This window comes from Muscardinus avellanarius (assembly GCF_963383645.1).
Source record: "Muscardinus avellanarius genome assembly, chromosome: 1".
NCBI classification, from domain to species: domain Eukaryota; kingdom Metazoa; phylum Chordata; class Mammalia; order Rodentia; family Gliridae; genus Muscardinus; species Muscardinus avellanarius.
This window is the reverse complement of record NC_137786.1, coordinates 219,486,766-219,507,260: the sequence shown is the minus strand read 5'-3', so window position 1 is coordinate 219,507,260 and position 20,495 is coordinate 219,486,766. Positions and strand designations below refer to the sequence as shown.

The 20,495-nt window shown below is 44.2% G+C and overlaps 1 protein-coding gene across 5 annotated transcripts in view; it reads left to right on the top strand.

The window, feature by feature from the left end:
* Positions 1-20,495, top strand: part of AMBRA1 (autophagy and beclin 1 regulator 1) — a gene marked incomplete at both ends in the record, with an annotated part of 202,250 nt that overhangs the window by 167,544 nt on the left and 14,211 nt on the right. For all 5 annotated transcript variants that reach the window (XM_080705353.1, XM_080705352.1, XM_080705351.1 and 2 more), the window contains one exon: positions 14,203-14,342. In XM_080705353.1, coding sequence (XP_080561479.1) covers positions 14,203-14,342 — 140 coding nt within the window. The remainder of the gene's footprint in view (positions 1-14,202; positions 14,343-20,495) is intronic.

Below are 20,495 nucleotides of genomic sequence, written 5' to 3'. Positions count from 1 at the left end.
ACCACACCCGGCTTATTCTTTATTTTGGAACAGAGTCTCACTGAGTTGCAGAGGGCCTCACTCAGTAGCTGAGGCTCTCCTCAAACTGTGATCCTCCTGTCTCAGCCTTTCGAATGCTGAGATTACAAGCGTGTGCCACCATGCCTGGCTTCTGTTTTATTTTGAAATGAGGTCTCACTAAATTGCAGAAAGCCTCATTAAGTTGCTGAAGGTGGAAGGCAAACCTGCAATCCTCCCTTCTCAGTATCCCAAGTACCGGGATTGCAGGCATGCGTCACCATGCCCAGCTGGGTGGGTATGTATGTATGTATGTATCTATGTTTGTTAGTGAGGATGGAACACAGGGGCCTTCTACCTCCAAGCTACACTCTCACCAGACCTATTTTATTTTTTATTTTGAAACAGGATCTTATTAAGTTGCTGAGAGCCTTATTGAGTTGCTTAGGTTGGCTTCAAACTGTGATCCTCTTTTCTGAGCCTCCCAGGTATTATATTTACAAGACTTGTCACCGCACCCGACCAAACTTGTATGTTTAAAACAAGCTTTCAGCCGGGCGTGGTGGCGCACGCTTGTAATCCCCACGCTTGGGAGGCGGAGACAGGAGGATCGCACAGGTTCAAAGCCAGCCGCTTGCTCTGGCTTAAGAGACCCTGTTTCCAAATGAAAATATTAAAAAATAGGTCTGGGAGTGTAGCCCGGAGGAAGGAGGGCTTCCAGGAACCCCAGTACCACCAAAAAAAAAAAAAAAAAAAACAAGCTTTCAGATTGGATGATTGCAGTTCGCAGACAGCCTCAGCTACTTAGGCCCTCTGCAACTTAGTGAGACCCTGTTTCAAAATAAAGAATAAAAAATAGGGCAGGGGATGTAGCTCAGTGGTGAAACATCCCTGGGTTCCATCCCCAGACCCACAAAAATTAAATAACTAAATAAATAAAACAAGCTTCCTAGATGACTCTGGTACACACTTGAGTTTGAGAACTTTTGTTCTTAATATCTCTTTCCTTCATGTTAAGGCTTTGCCCTCTGCCTATCAGCAAGGCAGACACCATCTCAGGGTCTCAGGTTTACTTCCCATTGGGGTTTTTTGTTTTTGTTTTTGTTTTGGTGGTACTGGTGGTGGAACCCAGAGGCTTTCTACCTCTAGGCTATACTCCCAGACCTATTTTATATTTTTATTTGGAAACAGGGTCTCACTAAGTTGCTGAGAGCCTCACTAAGTAGCTGAGGCTGGCTTTGAACCTTCCTCCTGTCTCAGCCTCCCAAGCGTGGGGGTTACAAGCGCTTGGCTGGCTTCCATTAGGGTTTAAGGCATATGTGTTGCTTTGGTCTTTTGCTAATTTTATTGCAGGCATAGTAATACCAAAGTAATACCTGACTTGGCTCTTTGGCTGTCTGTGCTTCACTTCCCATCTTTTTCCAGTTGTTGCCTCTTTCTAGGTTTCTCTCTTCGTCTCTGTATATGCAACAGTCTTTTCTTCTCTAAGACTGGTCATTTAATTTTTGTCCTAATCGTTCTTATTTTTAGGATCCAGGATCCATTTTGGTCTTCCCCCTTCTCTGCTTACTGAAACTGGCCTTAGTCCCCTTCCCCTCCCCCCTCTCGTGTGTGTGTGTGTGTGTGTGTGTGTGTGTGTGTGTGTGTGTGTGTGTGTTACTGGGGATGGAACCCAGGGGCATTCTACCTCCAAACTATACTCCCAGCCCTATTTTTTATTCTTTATTTTGAAACAGGGTTGCAGTGAGTTGCAAAGGGCCCACTAAGTAGCTGAGCTGTGAACAAACCACGATCCTCCTGTCTCAGCCTCCCAAATGCTGGAATTTCTAGCGTGCCACCACCACACCATGCCCGGCTAGTCCTCTCTATTTTAAGAATTGGCAAACCAGGAAAAATCAACCCCAGCATGTATTTCCCCTTTCCCTTCTTTTTGTGCTTGGCTCTTCCTCCAGGCCAGATGTGCAGCTCTCTGTGACTCAGAGTCTTCTCTGTTTGACTCGATTGCACTTGGGCCAGTGAGGGCTTTTTGTTAATTTCTATTTTGTTTTTAAGTTAGGCTTTTAGAGACTGCTGAGCTGAACTTTTGCTGAATTCTCAAAACACTTAACTGCCTATGTTCCCTTTCAGCTTTCATTTTCTAATTGGAACAAGGCACAATATTGTAACAGAAAACTGCAATTAATTTTCTAAAATAGTGGCGACTTGCACATTATAACAACTTTGGTTGTAACCAAGTGAAAGCATAATAACAAAAAATACAAAATTACTAATGAAGCCAGAAATAGTTATATACCAAACTGTTCTTCCAGTTTGCATCCATAAGTGCTGTGTTACTTAGGGATAGGGCAAAAGTCTGGGACTGGGGGGCTAGCCAGTGTTCAGTGGTGAGGGAGGCAATGCTATGGCATTTTGAATTAGAAAACCAGAAGAAGGGTTTAATAAGAATTATACACCTATGTCTGGGCATGTTGGCACATACTTGTAATCCCAGTACTTGGGAGGCTAAGATGGGAGGATCACAAGTTCATGGCTAGCCTCAGCTACTTAGGCTCTCCACAACTTAGTGAGACTGTTTCAAAAATAAAGAATGAAAAACAGGACTGGGGCTGTAACTTGGAGGTAGAATGCCCCTGGGTTCAATCCCCAGCACCACAAAAAAGGGAGTGGGGATTGAGAGTGTAGCTCAGAGGTAGAATACACTTAGGTTCAATCCCTAGCATGAAAATAAATAAGAATGGCTGGGGTGTGGCTTCAGTTCCCATTGAAATGGGGGTGGGGGTCAATTTGCCTTATGCCATGCTTCTCCCTTCCCCTTCCTTTCTCTTCCCTTGGCCTTAAGAGTTCTGCTGCCAGGGTTGAGTCCAGCCTCAGCAATTTAGCAATACCCAAAATAAAAAGACTGGGGGTGTCGCTTGGAGGTAGAATGGCCCTGGGTTCAATCCATCGTAACACACACACACACACACACACACACACACACACACACACACACAGAGAGAGAGAGAGAGAGAGGATTTCTACTGTTCTATGGTAGACTCTCATCTGGTTTACTTCTATGGCTCCTCCTAACCAGATCTTTGAGATATTTCCAGGCAACTAAGGAATTGGTGGGTATCTCCATCCTAAGCTGCTTTGGATCGTGCTAGCATCACTGTGCTGGTACCTTGAGGCACTTAAGGACTAGTTTTTTGTAAGGCCTTTCCCAGTTTTAACATTCTTATCTGCTCACAGTTGGTTTTACTTATCCTCTGATCTGGGAGCACAGGCCCATTTGCCTATATGCAGAAATACAGAGATGCTTTAACTTAAAGTGTGAGCAGCAGTGTCTCTGTCCTTATGCAGGCCTTTCCCCATCTGCAGGAATATTTCTTGAGTCCCTTTCACTAGTGTTCTGTTCTCTACTGTCCTTGGAAGGGAGGTGTCTGACATGATACCTACTTGCAAATGCCTTAGCGTTACACTGGCCATGCAGAAACATCAGTTAGGCCATTTCTCATCCATCTTCACAGAGCCTGGTGATGCCAGTGATTATTATAGTTCAAGATGAACCATAGAAGCCGGGCATGGTGTTGCACGCTTGTAATCCCAGCAGTTGGGAGGCTGAAACAGGAGGATCGCAGTTCGCAGACAGCCTCAGCTACTTAGTGAGGCCTTTTGCAATTCAGTGAGACCCTGTTCCAAAATAAAGAATAAAAAGCTGGTCATGGTAATGCATGCTTGTAATCCCAGCGTTTGGGAGGTTGGGACAGGAGGATCACACAGGTTCGAAGTCAACCTCAGCTACTTAGTGAGGCTCTCGGCAACTTAGTGAGACCCTGTTTCCAAATAAAATGTAAAAAATAGGTCTGAGGGTATAGCCCAGAGGTATTAAAAAACAACAACAACAACCCAGGTTCCACCCCCAGTACCACAAAATAAAATAAAGAATTAAAAAATAGGCCTGGGCGTGTAGCTCAGAGGTAGAATGCCCTTGGTTTCTAACCCCAGTACTTGGTGGTGGTGGGGGGATGAACCATAGAAGCTGGGCATAGTGGCACACATCTGTAATCCCAGTACATGAGAGGCTGAGACAGGAGGATCACAGGTTTGAAGCCAGCCTCAGCAGCAAGACCCTGTTTCAAAACAAAAAATAAAAAAAGAGCTGGGGGTGTAGCTCAGAGGCAGAATGCCCCTTGGTTTAATCCTCATTGCCACAAAAAAAAAAGAGAGAGAGAGAGAGAGAGAGAGAGAGAGAGAGAGAGAGAGAGAGAGAGAGAGAGAAGGAGAAAGAAAAGAAAGATGAACCATAGAAAAAGTCTTGATATCCAGAGTGCTCAAATTACCCTAACTACAATTGTGGCTTAGATCTTGGGTCAGTTGGGTTCCCAGTGCCCTTAGCACTGACCAGCATTTATATAACTTCATGCATGTGAACTCTTTTGACCCATCCTAGCTTTACTCTTCAGCATCTAATCTTCACTGTGACTCCTTCTCTTTCTGCCCTTGAATTTAGCCTGTGATATAATCCTAATCATCTGTACTTCCATAGATTCTAAAAGTTTAATTTTCAAAAGTGACCTAGAATTCAAGTTAAATCCAAAGTATTCAGAAGTCTATGGGACTGAGCCTCTCCTTAAACTTGTCTGGCCTTGAGGGAGGCAAATACCAAAATCTTTATTTTTGTCTGCTGAAAGAGTACTCTCTCTTCAAGGGGAGATTGGGATAAAAGAGAGACAGTTTTGTTGTCAGGAATGATTTACTCCTTCCTAAGATTCTGTCCTCGTTAATTTTCTTAAAGCTGGCTGTCAGTTGATTAAAAGCTGCTTCCGCTGCAATTATCTTAAAGTTGACTTCTGAGATGTGGCACAAAGCATCGATCCTCAAAAAGTTCCTTTCTTCAGAACGTTGTAGGAAGGGGGGAGGGGAGAAGTCAGAGGTATCTGTGGTGCTGCTTGTCAGAGAAGGGAGGGGCCAGATACAGAATTAAAAATAACATTCCAACTGCAGTCGAAGCCATTAGTCTAGGCAAATTTTTCCATGACAGATTCATACAGCTCTGACAATTTCTTTCCCCTGTGTCCTCTTAGTAGAGTGGAGTCTATACAGCATTTTAGGTTTTTCACTCAAGAAAATTTCATTTCACCCCTATCATGGGTGTTAAAGTAAACTCTTAAGGCCAGAAAACTCTGAAATAATATGGCTTACTGAGCCATTGCAGGTGGTATCCAGGGAAGGGATCAGGCCTAGGGCAAGTTTTCTGACACTACAGGCAGCCAGACTATATAGCAGTTTGAAAAATGTTACCTAGACCTGAGCTAAAAGTATTTTTATAACAAGAATTGGAGGAAAGAAAGTACAAGTTGTTTATATTGAATTGGCTATGGATAAGAGGGGCAGAATTTGCAGATAGGAGGGCAGTCCACAGGGAGAGGTACTGTTGTGTCTAAATTGTGGGGTTAACAGCCCAGAAAACTTATGTGTAGATGGGGCATGGTTGCTGTGATGGGATTCAAGACAAGACTTTTATTGTGTTGCAGAGGATTGAACCCAGGGGCATTCTACCTCTGAGCTACATCCCCAGCCCGATTATTTTTTTCTTTTTCTTTTTTGGCAGTAATGAGGATGAAACCTGGGGGCATTCTACCTTCAAGCTACTCCCCCAGCCCTATTTTTTAAATCTTTACTTTGAAACAGGGTCTCACTGAGTTGCAGAGGTCCTCACTAAGTAGCTGAAGCTGTCCTCGAATCGCAATTTTCCTGTTTCAGCCTCCCAAATGCTGGGATTACACAAGTGTGCTACCAACACCCAGCTTTTTTTTTTTTTTTTTAACAGTTCCTTTTTTTTTTTTTTCCCTCATTAAGGAAGAAAGGAAAGCAGGCAGGCAGGCAGGCAGGCAGGCCATCTTCCCATCCCTTGGCTCCTTTTCCTCCCCTTCCTGTTGCTCCTCAGCCCCCAGGGTTGAACCCTGGCTGGAGCTAGGTGGCAGGAGAGCCCCTCTCAAATGAGGTCAGCAGCACTGAGGGGCATCTCTTTAATGGAGGTGTCAGAGCCGGTCTCAATGTCTCCAAGAGTCCTCTCGCCTTCTGTCACCATGCTACTAGCCACACTTTACTGCCAAAACTCCACCTTCCTGATTCTGTGGATTGAGTTTTTCCTGTGGGTAGGAAGGCCAGAGTTGATGACTAAAGAAACCTGCTGCACATCAATACCTCTGGCCTATGTCAAGAAAGATGATAAATTCAGCCTGTGAAGGAGAATATAATCTATCCAGAGGGACCTTCAGCATACATGTAGGCAGTAAAAGGAAGATAAAGGAATAAGTATCCCCTGTTCCCAAAGACCTGAGGCCTGCCAGATTTTCTTCAAGTTGCCACTTTCCTGAGAGGGGTACTAATTGCCCCTTGGAGAGGGAATCACCTTGGGTTAAAACAGGATTTCAACAAGTATTTAGGAATGTTAAATAGTCTCTTGTTGATTTTGATTAACTTTCCTTATCTTTTCCCTCTTCATACTATGTCCTTTGTAATTAATAGGACATCTCATAATTTTACTTTTTTCTTTTTTGGTATTGGAGATTGAACCCAGGGTCATTCTACCTCTCAGCTACACTCCAGCCCATTTTACTCTTTGAAACAGGATCTTGTCAGTTGTTATGGCTGGCCTTCAACCTACTATCTTCCTTCTCAGCCTCCCAAATATTGATATCATTACAGGCGTGTGTCCCCTTAGTATTGATCTACCACTGAGCTATACTCGTGTCTGGTCCAGCTTTTATTTACAATTTTAAATATTTAAGTAGATGTTAAATGTTTATTTACTTATAAGTGAATAAATGCTATTTATTTATTTATTGGTATTAGGAACTGAACCTAGAGGCATTCCTCCTCTTAGCTATACCCCAATCTTGTTATTTTTAAATTTTGAAACATGGTCTTTCTAAGTTGCTAAGGATCTTGCTAAATTTCTGAGACTTACCTCAAACCTTTGACCCTCTTGTCTCTGTCTCACAAGAACTGGAATGACAGGTGTGTGTCACTGCGCCTGGCTTCATCCAGCTTCTTGTGTGATCTAATCCAAGTAGTGTAGTTTGTTGCCATTCAGTAGAAGAGAAAAAATCTTGTTGAGGAATGCAATCCATTTTTCCTCTGAACTTTAAAAGGATGAGGGAAAGGTTCCCACTGACCTCTCATTCTTTTTCAGTGTCTTTGAACAAGAAATAAGACCCGTTAGTTTTGGTCTGGAAACTGTGTTTTGTTTTGTTTGTTTGTTTTTGCTTACTTCCTATTAGTTAAAATTTGAGGAATGGAAAGGCAAGAGATATAAATGATTGTATTGCATCCCAGAAGAGGAGAAAACATTATCTTCTATTTCCTCAGAACCATAATGATTTGGTGACCTGACTCGTTTTATTTTTTTTTAATGGCTGAGTAAAATTTTATTGTATACAAATCCCACAATTTTGTAATGTATTCATCTGTTAATGGACATTTTGGCTGGTTCCATTATTTGGCAATTGTAAATTGTGTGGCAATGAACATATATACATATGCATTAGTTTGGTAGATTTATTTCCATTTTGGGGGGTAGATACCCAGAAGTGGTATTGCTGGATCATGTGGTAGGTTCATTCCCGTTCTTCAGAGGATCCTCCATACTGTTTTTCAAAGTGGTTGCACTAATTTTCAATCCCACCAACAATGTATTAGAGTTTCTATTTCTCCACATTCTTGCCAGCATTAGTTATGTTTTTAAATTATTGCCATTCTCGTTGGAGATAGGTAAAATCTTAGGGTTTTGATTTACCTGACTCATTTTCTATTGACATGCTTAGACTGCACTGACTCTAAAAAATCTTTTCCTTCCAACATATTGCTTCTAACTTCCTTCATAGAAATTAGACAGAAATGAGAATAGCCTACTTTGGGACAGGAGGGCAGTTGCTGTCAGAATCAGTCATACCAGGGTATAGACATCAATCATATACCAGCTGAGACAGGTGAAATGAGGACTCTTCAAACATGAATCCGCAGCTCTTTAGTATCCAGCTCCACCAGCATCTCTAGGTCTTGATCATCCTCCTTTAGTGTAATAGAATGTGGCGTTGTACCTCTTGAGATGTCACATCTGTTGGGATGGGGGAGCAGTTTTGGCAGGCTACCCAGCTTTGTCCTTAACATCTCCTGGGGAGCTTCAGGGCATCCGACTTGTTTTAAGGTTACCTTTATTTGAGCTATATTTGTGGTAATTTAGGTAAAGGCCAGGACAATCCTTTATATATCACATGTCTTTTTTCTTATAAGTACTGATGAACTTTGGGTTTTTTATTTTTAATTTTTATTTATTTGTTTATTTATTTTGCAATACTGGGGATGGAACCCAGGAGCATTCTACCTCTAAGCGACACCCCAGCTCTATTTTTTATTCTTTATTTTGAAACAGGGTCTTACTGAGTTGTAAAGGGCCTCACTAAGTAGCTGAGGCTGGCTTTGAACCTGCACAATCCTCCTGTCTCAGCCTCAGAGGTAGAATGCCCCTGGGTTCAATCCCCAGTACAGCAAATCAGTCAGTCAATCAGTCTGTGTTCAGGGTTGACTAATAGTGAGACCTGCTTCCCCTTAGTAAGATGTATCGAAGCCCAGCATGGGGGCACAGACCTATAATCCCAGTAGTTGGGAGGCTGAAGCAGATGGATCTCAGGGCAAGACCAGCACCAATATCTTATCAAAACTTGAAGCAACATAGCAGGACTCTGTTTCAAAACAAAACAAAAAAAATGGGGGCTAGAGATGTAGCTCAAATATAGAATACCTCTGGGTTTAGTCCCCAGTACCATACACATGTATTGAGAGCTGTTCAGATCTGGCCAAGGAGAGGAGTGGAAACCAAATAATAGGGTGCTTTTTAGAATGAGCCAGATTTTCAGTTGTTCTAGGACTCTTTGGCTGCCCTTGTTTTAGTTTTTATGTTTAGCAGGTTGGAATTAAGAGGCCTGGACCAGACGTCCTCCAGGACCTAGGTTCCAGGGATTCCTGTCATCCTGCACCCACGGGGCTCTCTCCCCAACCTTTAATTTTATTCTCAATACTCTACTTCCCACCCCCACTCCAGAATGTGATAGCAAACAAGAACTTAGCAGAAATCTTGAAGGCAGCTGATCTTCACACAGCATCTTCTGGCTTCCTGCCAAAAAGCAGGATTTAGCCTGATACCCAAGATGATAGGAGATGGGTTCTCGGGATCTGCTCTTCAGTACTGACTGGGGTGGGGGAGGCAGAGAGACAGAGGACAGATCGATGGACCTATGACTTTTGTGGCCGTAGAAGTTGTCAAGTGGCTAGTTGGGGGATGGGGTCAGCCTTTAGTCGCTTCCTTCTGATCCCTTTGTGACCTCGTCTCTCCTAAATAGGTTCACCTCTCATGTTAACTTTTTTGGACTTTTGTCCCTAAAGCAAGTTCCTATGGTAAGAAGCAAATTGATAGCACTTGCTTGTTAATCCCTCTGCAGTAACAGACAATAAATTTGTAACATATGAGATGCTTATTTGCCTCTCTACTGTTCTAGAAACTTTCTAGAAATAGGGTATGTGTGTTGTTTTATTTTAATTTCTTGAGACCCCAATAAAAACATCTCAGCGTGATCCTTTATTTTTTCTTTTTGTAATACTGGAGATTGAACCTGGGGGCATTGTACCTCTGAGTTATACCCCCAGCCCTATTTTATCCTTTTATTTTGAAACAGGACCTCACTAAGGAGGAGGGCCTCATGAAGTTGCTGAGGCTGGCCATGAACCTATGATCCTCCTGTCTCAGCCTCCTGAAATTACAAGCATGTGCTACCACACCAGGCTCAGCATGACCCTTAAAACATCGACTTTACTGTTTTTCTCTTTGCAAAGCCATTTTTTCTAGCCCTTCTGCCCTATTTTCTATAATTATAAGTCATTGTGATTTTAGGCAAGATTCTCTTGTGAGTTGCACACAGAATTCCACAGGCCCAAAACTGGGGGCTTCTTTCATTCAACCCATTGAAATCAACACTTAGCTGGGCATGGTAGCACATACTTAAATCCCAGTATGTGGGAGGCTGAGACAAGAGGATTGCAGGTTCAAGACCAGCTTCAGCGACATTGCAGAACTCTCAGCAAACTAATAAGACCCTGTTAAAAAAAAAAAAAAAAAAAAGAAAAAGAAAAAAGCCATGTATGGGGGTATACGGTTATAATCCTGGTACTTAAGAAGCTGAGACATGGTGATCACAGGTTCTCTGCCAGCCTCAGCACCTTTGTGAGGCCTTCTGCAACTTAGTGAGACCCTGTTTTAAAATAAAAGAATAAAATAGGGCTGAGGGTGTAGCTCAGAGGTAGAATACCCCTGGTTTCCTTCCCCAGTACCACTGAATGAATGAATGAATTAATTAATTAATTAATGGATCCCTCTTTTAAAATTGAGTGTAGCTTGGAGGTAGAACACCCCTGGGTTCAATCACCAATACCTAAAAAACAAAGAAAGAAAAAGAAAAGAAATCAACACTCACCCCTTCTTAACTCTGTTGTATACACACATACCACCTGACCTTTGGGAGAGAAAAACTGGCTGAGTGATCCTGAACTTTCCACTTTATCCTTTTAGTGTCTTTCCCACATTCTATTTAACTGAATGACCTGGAGGTAGGACTGACACCATTGGTTATTTTCGGGACAGAGAAAAATAAGGTTGCCACACCCCATTTCTTGATTTAAAGGTAAAAGTTTGGTTAGTTACAAAGGAAAAGGAATTGCATTGCCATCTGCATGGTTGTCAGACAGTGAGGTCAGGTAGAGAGCAGCAGCTGTGAATTTGTTCAGGGCTACTGCCGAAGGTGTGTGTCTGCGGAGGAGGTTATCCATAGGCCAAGCAGCTCCATTCTCAGTAATTAGAAGTTCATAAATTCCATTTGAGTGTGTGTGTGTGTGTGTGTGTGTGTGTGTGTCAGAGAGAGAGAGACACACACTCCAGGCATTGAACCCAGGAGTATTCTGCTTCAGAGCTGCACTCCAAGTCCTATTTTATATATTATTTTGGGACAGGGTTTTACTAGGTTGCCAAGTCTCTACTTATATTGTAGAGGCTGTTCTCAAGCCTGGGATCCTCCTATCTCAACCTCCCAAGTACTAGGATTACAGGAATGTGCCACCATGCCCGCTTGACTTTTAATTAATAGTCTCTTTAGTTAGACCAAAGATTTTCCAGGCTAATTCTACCATCTGGAGTTGAGCCACACTCAACCTCCATCATAAGTACATAGTAGGTTCTTAATGTAGCGTCCACAGGGCAGTCAGTCTGGTGCCTCAAGCCAAAGCCAGTCCCATATCTGTAACAAAGCCTATTTCTCTCAGGCATACTTCTCAACATTGCTGGGGTGATAACTCTTTACCGGATGGTCTGTGTGTGTGTGTCAGTGTATGGAGCACATGTGCTCTGTCTTCTCTATTCTGGAGGCTTTCCTGGAAAAGGCCGTGTGTGTGTGTGTGTGTGTGTGTGTGTGTGTGTGTGTGTGTGTGTGTGTGTGTTTCTGGTACTGGGAATTAAAGCCAGGGGCATTCTACGTCCAAGCCATACCCCCAACCCTGTTTTTTATTTTTTATTTTGAAACAGGTCTCACTAAGTAGCTGAGACTAGCCACAAACCTGTGACCCTCTTGTCTCAGCCTCCCAAGTACTGAGATTACAAGTGTGCACCACCACCCCCAGCTTTTTGACAAAGGCCTTTTGGGAAGATACCCAAGGGAGGTGCACCCATGTTCTCAAATCCAAGACTGCTTATCATTTACTTTGCATAAATTATGGAGTGGATCCTTAGCTTGAGTAAATTTTGAAGTAGATACTCCTTAATATTTTTTCCTTTTGTTTATGGTACTGGGGATTGACCCCAAGGGCATTCTACTTCCAAGCTACACCCCAGCCCTTTTATTTATTTATTTACTTATTTATTCATTTATTTATTTATTGTGGTATTGGGGGTGGAACCCAGAGGCTTTCTACCTCTGGGCTATACTCCCAGACCTATTTTTTTATACATTATTTGGAAACAGGGTCTCACTGATTTGCTGAGAGCCTCACTAAGTAGCTGAGGCTGGCTTCGAACCTGTGCGATCCTCCTGTCTCAGCCTCCCAAGCGCGGGGATTACAAGCGTGCGCCACCACGCCCGGCTTATTCTTTATTTTGAAACAGGGTCTGAGTTGTGGAGAACCTCACTAAGTAACTAAGGCTGTCCATGAACTTGTGATCCTCCTGTGTCAGCCTCCCGAGTACTGGGATTACAAATGTGTGCCATCACTCCCAGCTATATTGATATCCTAAATTCATTTAATGAATATTGCTCTATGAAAACTCTCCTGTCTCTCTTTCTTTTTTCTTTTTATCTTTTTCTCATTTGCTGTGCTGGGTATTAAACCTAGGGCTTCAGATATGCCATGCAAGAACTCTCAACACTGAGCTACACCCCAGCCCCTTTTATTTTTATTTTATTTTGAGGTAGGGTCCTTCTAAGTTTCCCTGACTGGCATCAAACGTGGATCCTCATGCCTCATTTTCCAGAGTAGCAGGAATTACAGACACATGCTACCATGTCTGCTCATGTTCTTTTCATGGGCCTTTTTAATGTATGTATGTATGTATGTATGTATGTATGTATGTATGTATGTATGTATTGGTGGTACTGGGGATGGAACCCAGAGTCCTTCTACCTCTGAGTTACACTCCCAGACCTATTTTATATTTTATTTGGAAATAGGGTCTCACCAAGTTGCTGAGAGCCTCACTAAGTAATTGAGGCTGGCTTTGAACCTGCGCGATCCTCCTGTCTCAGCCTCCTAAGCACAGGGATTACAAGCGTGCACCACCATGCCCAGCTCATAGGCCCTTTTTTGAAAATCCGGATGCAGGTTTGTGGCAACACTAACAGCAGTTACATTTATGAGATTGTATTGTGTCAGGCAGTTTTTGTTTTATTTTGTTTTGTGTTTTTGGTGGTACTGGGGTTCCTGGAAGCCCTTCTACTTCCGGGCTACACTCCCAGACCTGTTTTATACATTTTTATTTTTGGAAACAGGGTCTCTTAAGCTAGCACATCTGGCTTCGAACCTGTGTGATCCTCCTGTCTCCGCCTCCCAAGCGTGGGGATTACAAGCGTGCGCCACCACGCCCAGCATGTCAGGCATTTTTTATACATCATCTCTTTTATGCAGCTTCCTTTTTGGGCGGTGCTGGGGACACAACCCAGGCCTCGACATGCTAGGCAAGCATTGTACCACTGAACCGTATCCTCAGCCCCATCATCTCTTTTAATCTTCTTAGTTAGCCTGATGTAGGTTCTCTTTTTAAGCTGAGATCTAGAGAAGTTACCACCTTGGCATCAGAGCACAAACCCAAGTCTTCCTAAATGAAAGGTCATGCTTCCATTTTTCCCCAGCCTGCCCCATCTCTGAAGGTACCTGAAAAACATCTTGCGTGTGACTGTGAGGCTTTCATCTCAGCCCAGACCCTAGTCATTACCAGACCACCCTCAGAACACATGAGCTTGGGAAGATGGGTAGAGACTGTTGAAAGGAGAATCTCTCCCTTTGCAAACAGATCGATTTAATGGTGGCTTATATAAGCTTGAAGGAAATCGTGTACCTGCATGTTCAAGATTCCCCTCTGCCTTGCTCCCTGCATCTGAATACCTCTTAGCTTTCCTTAACAATACCAGTTTTAACAGTGCTTTTAATTAGATGAATTAAGAATGTTCTCTAATGTTATCACCCCCTCCCGCCCCCCTATCACCTCCAGTTCCCCATCACTGCGAAAGTGCTGTGGTTTCCATGGTAATAGGACTACCAGCCCAGGTTGCCTCATGGTGGTTGTCTGGTCAGAGGAACGTTATGGGCAGTCCTTCCCAGTGTCTTGAGCTCTGGAAAGGCCTTCCTGGAACTAACAGATAAACAGATTTAAAGTGCTAAAAGGCCGTGAGAGCACAGCAAGTATGCCCCTAGTGTTTCTTGAAAGGGACCTCTTAACCGAAAATAAGTTCCCACTCCCCTGCTTCCCTGAGCTCAGATGTGAGTTGAGTGAGAGTCAGCCCATTCCCAGCCTAAAGGGCTCCTCTCTTCCCTGTACTTAATTTGTCTCTCCCTGTACTTTGCTACTCTTGATAACAAATTGTTTCTTCTCCGTTCTCTTTTCTTCCCTCTTCCTTCCCCATCTAGAGAGTTTTCAACGTCCTTTACCCCATGCCTGCTGACCAGCGGAGACATGTCAGCATCAACTCAGCCCGTTGGCTGCCCGAGCCTGGGCTTGGCCTGGCCTATGGCACCAACAAAGGAGACCTGGTGATCTGCCGACCCGAGTGAGTTGATCAGAGGGTGAGGGGTGGACAGTTTCTGGACTGAGGCCTGGAATAAGCAGCACTCAGCTGTGGGCCTGGCCAGCCAGTGGGGCCCTTGAGGTGGGCATTCACAATCCTGCTAGACCCTGGTGCATTCTCAGGCTTCTCTTTCTCAAAAGGCTGCTTTAGTTCTTGGGAGGCTGAGGCAGGTGGATTGCAAGTTTGAGGCCAGTTTTTCAAAAGGGCTCCATGTACCTCAGTGGTAGATCGCTGGCCTTAACGTGTGAGACTCTGGGTTTGATACCTAGCACTGCAAAAAGGGGGCTTGGGGAATGGTGGTACACACTTGTAATCCTGTTACTTAGGAGGATGAAATAGGATTGCAGGTTCGAGACCAGCCTCAGCAACTTGGTGAGCCCCTGTTTCAAAATAAAAATAAAATTGGGCTGGTAATGTAGCTCAGAGGTAGAATGTCCCCAGTAGCGTGCACGCGCGTGTGCGCACACACATACACACACATGCTTTAGTGATTGTGTTTCTTGACTCTGAGATAGTATTTTTTCTTTTTATGTTGTCTCTTGTTCTCTGGTTTCCTAGCGATAGTAAAGTGTCTACAGGCAAAAGCATAGATATCAAGTATTCCTTTTTTTTTTTTAAAATTCAACAAGTGGTCTTAGAGTTATATAAATGTCATAAACATTAACTTAAATAAAATTGGAAGCTGGGCGTGGTGGCGCACGCTTGTAATCCCAGCATTCGGGAGGCTGAGACCGGAGGATCGCGGTTCGCAGACAGCCTCAGCTACTTAGTGAGGCCCTTTGCAACTCAGTGAGACCTGGTTTCAAAATAAAGAATAGGGCAGGGGGTGTAGCTCGGAGGCCAAATGCCCCTGGGTTCCATCCCCAGACCTGCAAAAAAAAAAAAAAAAAAAGAAAGAAAGAAAATTGGAAATAGAGAATTGTTTAAAAGCCTAATGTGTCAAGCCACTCAACTCAAACAGCTTGTCTCTGTATTTTGCCTGTTTTTCTTTGTGCTTGAAGCTCTAGCTCATAATAGTAAAAGCAGATTGAAAAGCTCAAAGTCAGAGTGAAACTGGGTGTGGCGGCACACACCTGGAGGCCAAGGTGGAAGGATCACTTGAGCCCAGGAGTCTAGCCTTGGCGACCTAATGAGGCCAGATCTCTCCCCCACCAAAAAAGGGAGCAAGAATAATTTTTAAAATAAAGTCAAAGTGATTATTATCTAGTCTTGAAATAGGGAGTAGAGGGGACAAAATCAAAGCATTCTGTCCCAAGGGTACTGCTTTCCCTTCCACTGGCTCTTTGGAGCACAGAGGGCTATCCAAGCATTCATCTACTCAAGACCCTGGAGTCAGCCAGGCTTGTCATCCATTTCCAGACCAAGGCAGGTCAAGAGTGTGGAGCTTTGTGCTTCACTGCAGATCAGGCTGATTGCTGCGTGGGGCACTACAGGGTTCCAGCCGATGAAGCGCCACTCCTGTCTCCAGGCTCTCCTGCTGCTGTTCATTACTCGGTGCACATTCTTTCTTCAGGGTGTTCTGCAGATCATGGAGTACGGTGTCACTGATCTAGTAAGGACAATGCCTCTTGGGAATGTCCACGTTGCCTTTTGATAGGGCCCTCGGTGGCTTTGTCTAGAGTATGTATTTGGCTCCGTTCTCATAGCTGGTAGGTGACTGGAGATTGACTCTTGTCAGCTGAGGTAGGTCAATGGCCCTGGAAAAAACTTTGGTTTTTTTGGTTGCTTTTTTTTTTTTTTTTTTTTTTTGGTCTGGGGATGGAACCCAGAGGCATTTGACCTCCAAGCTACACCCCCTGCCTAAATTTTTATTCTTTATTTTGAAACGGGGTCTCACTGAGTTGCAGAGGGCCTCACTAAGTAGCTGAGGCTGTCCACGAACCGCGATCCTCCGGTCTCAGCCTCCCAAATGCTGGGATTACAAATGTGTGCCACCACACCTGGCTTTTTTTTTTTTTTTTTAATGCAGTACTGGAGATTGAACCCAGGGACATTCTACTTTCAAGTTACTTCCCCAGCCCTATTTTTTTTTTTATTCTTTATTTTGAAACAAAGCTTCAATAAATTGCAGAGGGGCCTCACTAAGTAGCTGAGTGCTTTATTATTATTCTTTTTTTTTTTTTTTTTTTTTTTGGTGGTACTGGGGGTGGAACCCAGGGGCCTTCTACCTCCTGGCTATACTCCCAGACCTATATTTTTTATATTTTATTTGGAAACAGGGTCTCTTAAACCAGCTGAGGCTGGCTTCGAACCTGCGCGTTCCTCTTGTCTCAGCCTCCCAAGCGCGGGGATTACAAGCGTGCGCCACCACGCCCGGCTGTGCTTTATTCTTATACTCAGTCACTCCTTGGGGTCTGTGTCCAGAGAGCTGCTTTCACTTTTTTTTTTTTTTTTTTTTGGTGGTACTGGGGATGGAACCTAGGGGCTTTCTACCTCCAAGCTATATTCCCAGACCTATTATATTTTATTTGGAAACAGGGTCTCACTTTGTTTTTGAGAGCCTCACTAAGTAGCTGAGGCTGGCTGTGAACCTGTGCAATCCTCCTGTCTCGGCCTCCCAAGTACTGGGCTTTCAAGCGTGCGCCACCACACCTGGCTTTTCACTGTCTTCTTCTGTCTTTGTAGAACACAGCCTGCCTCTTTCATAACTCTGTCACTGTTAACCTAGATGCTACACCTGTTGATTTCCACCTTCCCCTGGCCTGTCCATGGTTCAGGGGCAGATTGTCCTGAGATGCTTCTTTTCCCCAAATAAGACAAGGCTGATTATCTATCTCTTTCACCTTAGGAATTCATAAGAGGGATCTAGTAGGCATCTTTTACAAACTGGTGGAGAATTCTGGATCATGATTTTACTCATACCAACACTACAGTTATAGGCCTTCTTTCCCTATTTCCCTTCCTTTACAGTGTGTTTTTGGCTCCTGCAATTCATGCTTTGTCCAGAGCAAACTCCCAGGCCCCCTCCAACCCCCACAGCATGATCTGTTCTTGCGGAGGCAGAATCTCTAACCCAGTTTGTTTTGGTCCCAGAAAGGTTCACGAATGAAACCCCAGCCCACATACTTGCTGTGAGTCACAGGCTCCTTCGCCAAACATGAGGCTGGCTTTGGCCTCTGCTTTCTCTTTTCTGCCCATATGTTGTCTTTGGCATTGGAGTCTCAGCAGGCCTGAGCCATGTGGGGCTGCCTGGGAAACTCTTACCCACCAGGAATTCAGTTTGTGATGGGACATGGAACACTGTCCCATCACAAACCAATTTCTGTTGGAATGAGAGGAAACTGGCCCATCCTTTTTGATGTTGCAATTTCTCCTGTTGGCTTAGGTTCCCCAAACCTTAGAGGTGGAAATTTAGGGTGCCATATAAATTTGACATGGACATGACTTTGTACTTAGTTCTTCAAAGCTTCCCATCGCAGTCACCTTCATATCTTTTTTTTTTTCTTTCTTTTCTTTTTAGGGTCTGGGGATGGAACCCAGGGGCAGTCTACCTCCAAGCTACAGCCCCTGCCCTATTTTTTTTATTCTTTATTTTGAAACCGGGTCTCACTGAGTTGCAGAGGGCCTCACTAAGTAGCTGAGGCTGTCCGCGAACAGCGATCCTCCGGGTCTCAGCCTCCCGAATGCTGGGATTACAAGCGTGCGCCACCACGCCCAGCGCCTTCATATCTTGTGTGTGTGTGTGTGTGTGTGTGTGTGTGTGTGTGTGTGTGTGTGTGGTGCTGGGGATTGAACCTAGGGAAATTCTACCTCTGAGCTACACCCCAGTCATATTTTATTTTTTATTTTGAGACAGTGTCTCAAAATAAAAGTTGTGGAAGCCCTTATTAAATTTCTGAGGCTGGCTACTTGAACCTGCAATCCTCCTAAGCCTCCAAGTACAGGCACACTTCACCACGCTTGGCTTCATGTCTGTCAAATTTGCTGTAGGCAAGAAAGATTATAAACAATGTTCAGGTGAGGAAGTTAAGATTGACCCTGGGAGGCCAGGTGTGGTGGTGCACGCTTGTAATCCCCGCGCTTGGGAGGCTGAGACAGAAGGATTGCGCAGGTTTGAAGCCAGCCTCAGCTACTTAGTGAGGCTCTCAGCAACTTAGTGAGACCCTGTTTCCAAATAAAATATAAAAAAAAATAGATCTGGGGGTATAGCCCGGAGGTAGAAAGCCCCTGGGTTCCAACCCCAGTACCACCACCAAAAAAAAAAAAAAAAAAAAAGATTGACCCTGGGCCTTCTGATAGATTAGAGATAGAACTAGGCATCCTAACTTTTGTGTGTGTGTGTGTGTGTGTGTGTGTGGTACTAGGGTTCCTGGAAACCCTTCTACCTCCGGGCTATACCCCCAGACCTATTTTTATACTTTTTTATTTGGAAATAGGGTCTCTTAAGCCAGCACGGCTGGCTTTGAACCTGCGCGATCCTCCTGTCTCTGTCTCCCAAGCACAGGGATTACAAGTGTGGAGCACCACACCCGGCATTAGTATCCTAACTTTCTAATCCATAACTTTTTTCTGTAGCTGATTCTTAACCCTTTTCTACATCAAAAACTCCATTAAGAATCTGGCATGGTATCCCATGCTTGTAATCCCAGCATTTGGGAGGCTGAGACAGGAGGATTGTGGTTCAAGATCAACCTCAGCTACTTAGTGAGGCTCTCAGCAACTTAGTGAGACCCTGTTTCCAAATAAAATATAAAATAGATCTGGAAGTATAGCCCGGAGGTAGAAAAGCCCCTGTGTTCCACCCTCAGTACCATAAAAATAAATAAATAAATAATAAAAATAAGCCGGGAGTGGTGGCGCACACTTGTAATCCCAGCATTCAGGAGGCTGAGACCAGAGGATCGCCGTTTGCAGAGAGCCTCAGCTACTTAGGCCCTCCTCAAGTTAGTGAGACCCTGTTTTAAAATAAAGAATCAGCCAGGTGTGGTGGCGCACGCTTGTAATCCCCACGCTTGGGAGGCGGAGACAGGATGATCACGCAGGTTCAAAGCCAGCCTTGCTGGCTTAAGAGACCCTGTTTCCAAATTAAAAAAAACAACCTATAAAATAGGTCTGGGAGTGTAGCCCAGAGGTAGACGGGCTTCCAGGAACCCCAGTACTACCAAAAAAATGAAAAATAAAGAATCAAACATAGGGCGGGGGGTATAGCTCGGAGGTCAGATGCCCCTGGTTCCATCCCCAGACCCGCAAAATAAAATAAAAAATGAAAATAGAGCTGGGCATGGGAGTGCATGCCTATAAACCCAGTACTTGGAGGGGGATCCCAAAGGTTTAAAGACAGCCTCAACAACTTAGTGACATTCTCATAAATGCAGCAAGATCCTGCTTAAAAAAAAGTAAAGTAAGTCTAAAGTAAGTGTAGAGGTGTATCTTGGAAGTGTAAAATAGGTCTAGAAGTGTATCTGGGTTCAATCCCCGTCATCACACACACACACACACACACAAATAAATAAACAAAAATAGGAAGCCAGGCATGGTAGTGCACACCTGTAATCTCTGTTTTGGGGAGGCTGAAATAGGAGGCTCACAGATTTGAGGACAGTCTCAGCAAGTAGTAAAACTCATCAACCTAGTGAAACATTGTTCCAAAATAAAAATAAAATAGGGTTGGGGTGTGGCTCAGAGGTAGAATGCCCCTGAGCTCAATCCCAGGCACCACACACACACACACACACACACACACACACACACACACACACACACACACAGACAGAAAAAATAGGGCTGATAGAAGCCCCTGGCTTCAATCCCCAGTACCACCCCAATAGAGAATGGTGCTCTGAAGTGTGTATAGGCTGGTGAGGTAGCTGGTACAGTGGAAAATTAGAGGATGAGTGGAATGCTAACCTTCACAACAGTCTGTGATAGGTCTCTGGACTAGAATGAGAAGAACAAACCAAAAGGGAAGTAGGAGCTGAGGGTGGTTAGTTTCCGAGGCAGCTGTCAGGGCTTGCCGCCTGTCCCTGGGTAATGCAGCTCCCTGGCACACCCATTCCCAAGGGCACAGGATTTAGCCAGCCAGCTGGGCCAAGATCGCAGCCCTCCCTCTGGAACAGGTGGTCTGCCTTTGTCCAGCACAGGCAGCTGCACCTCATTTTGTGCTCACTCAGTACTGTTCTTGATTCTCCTCCATTG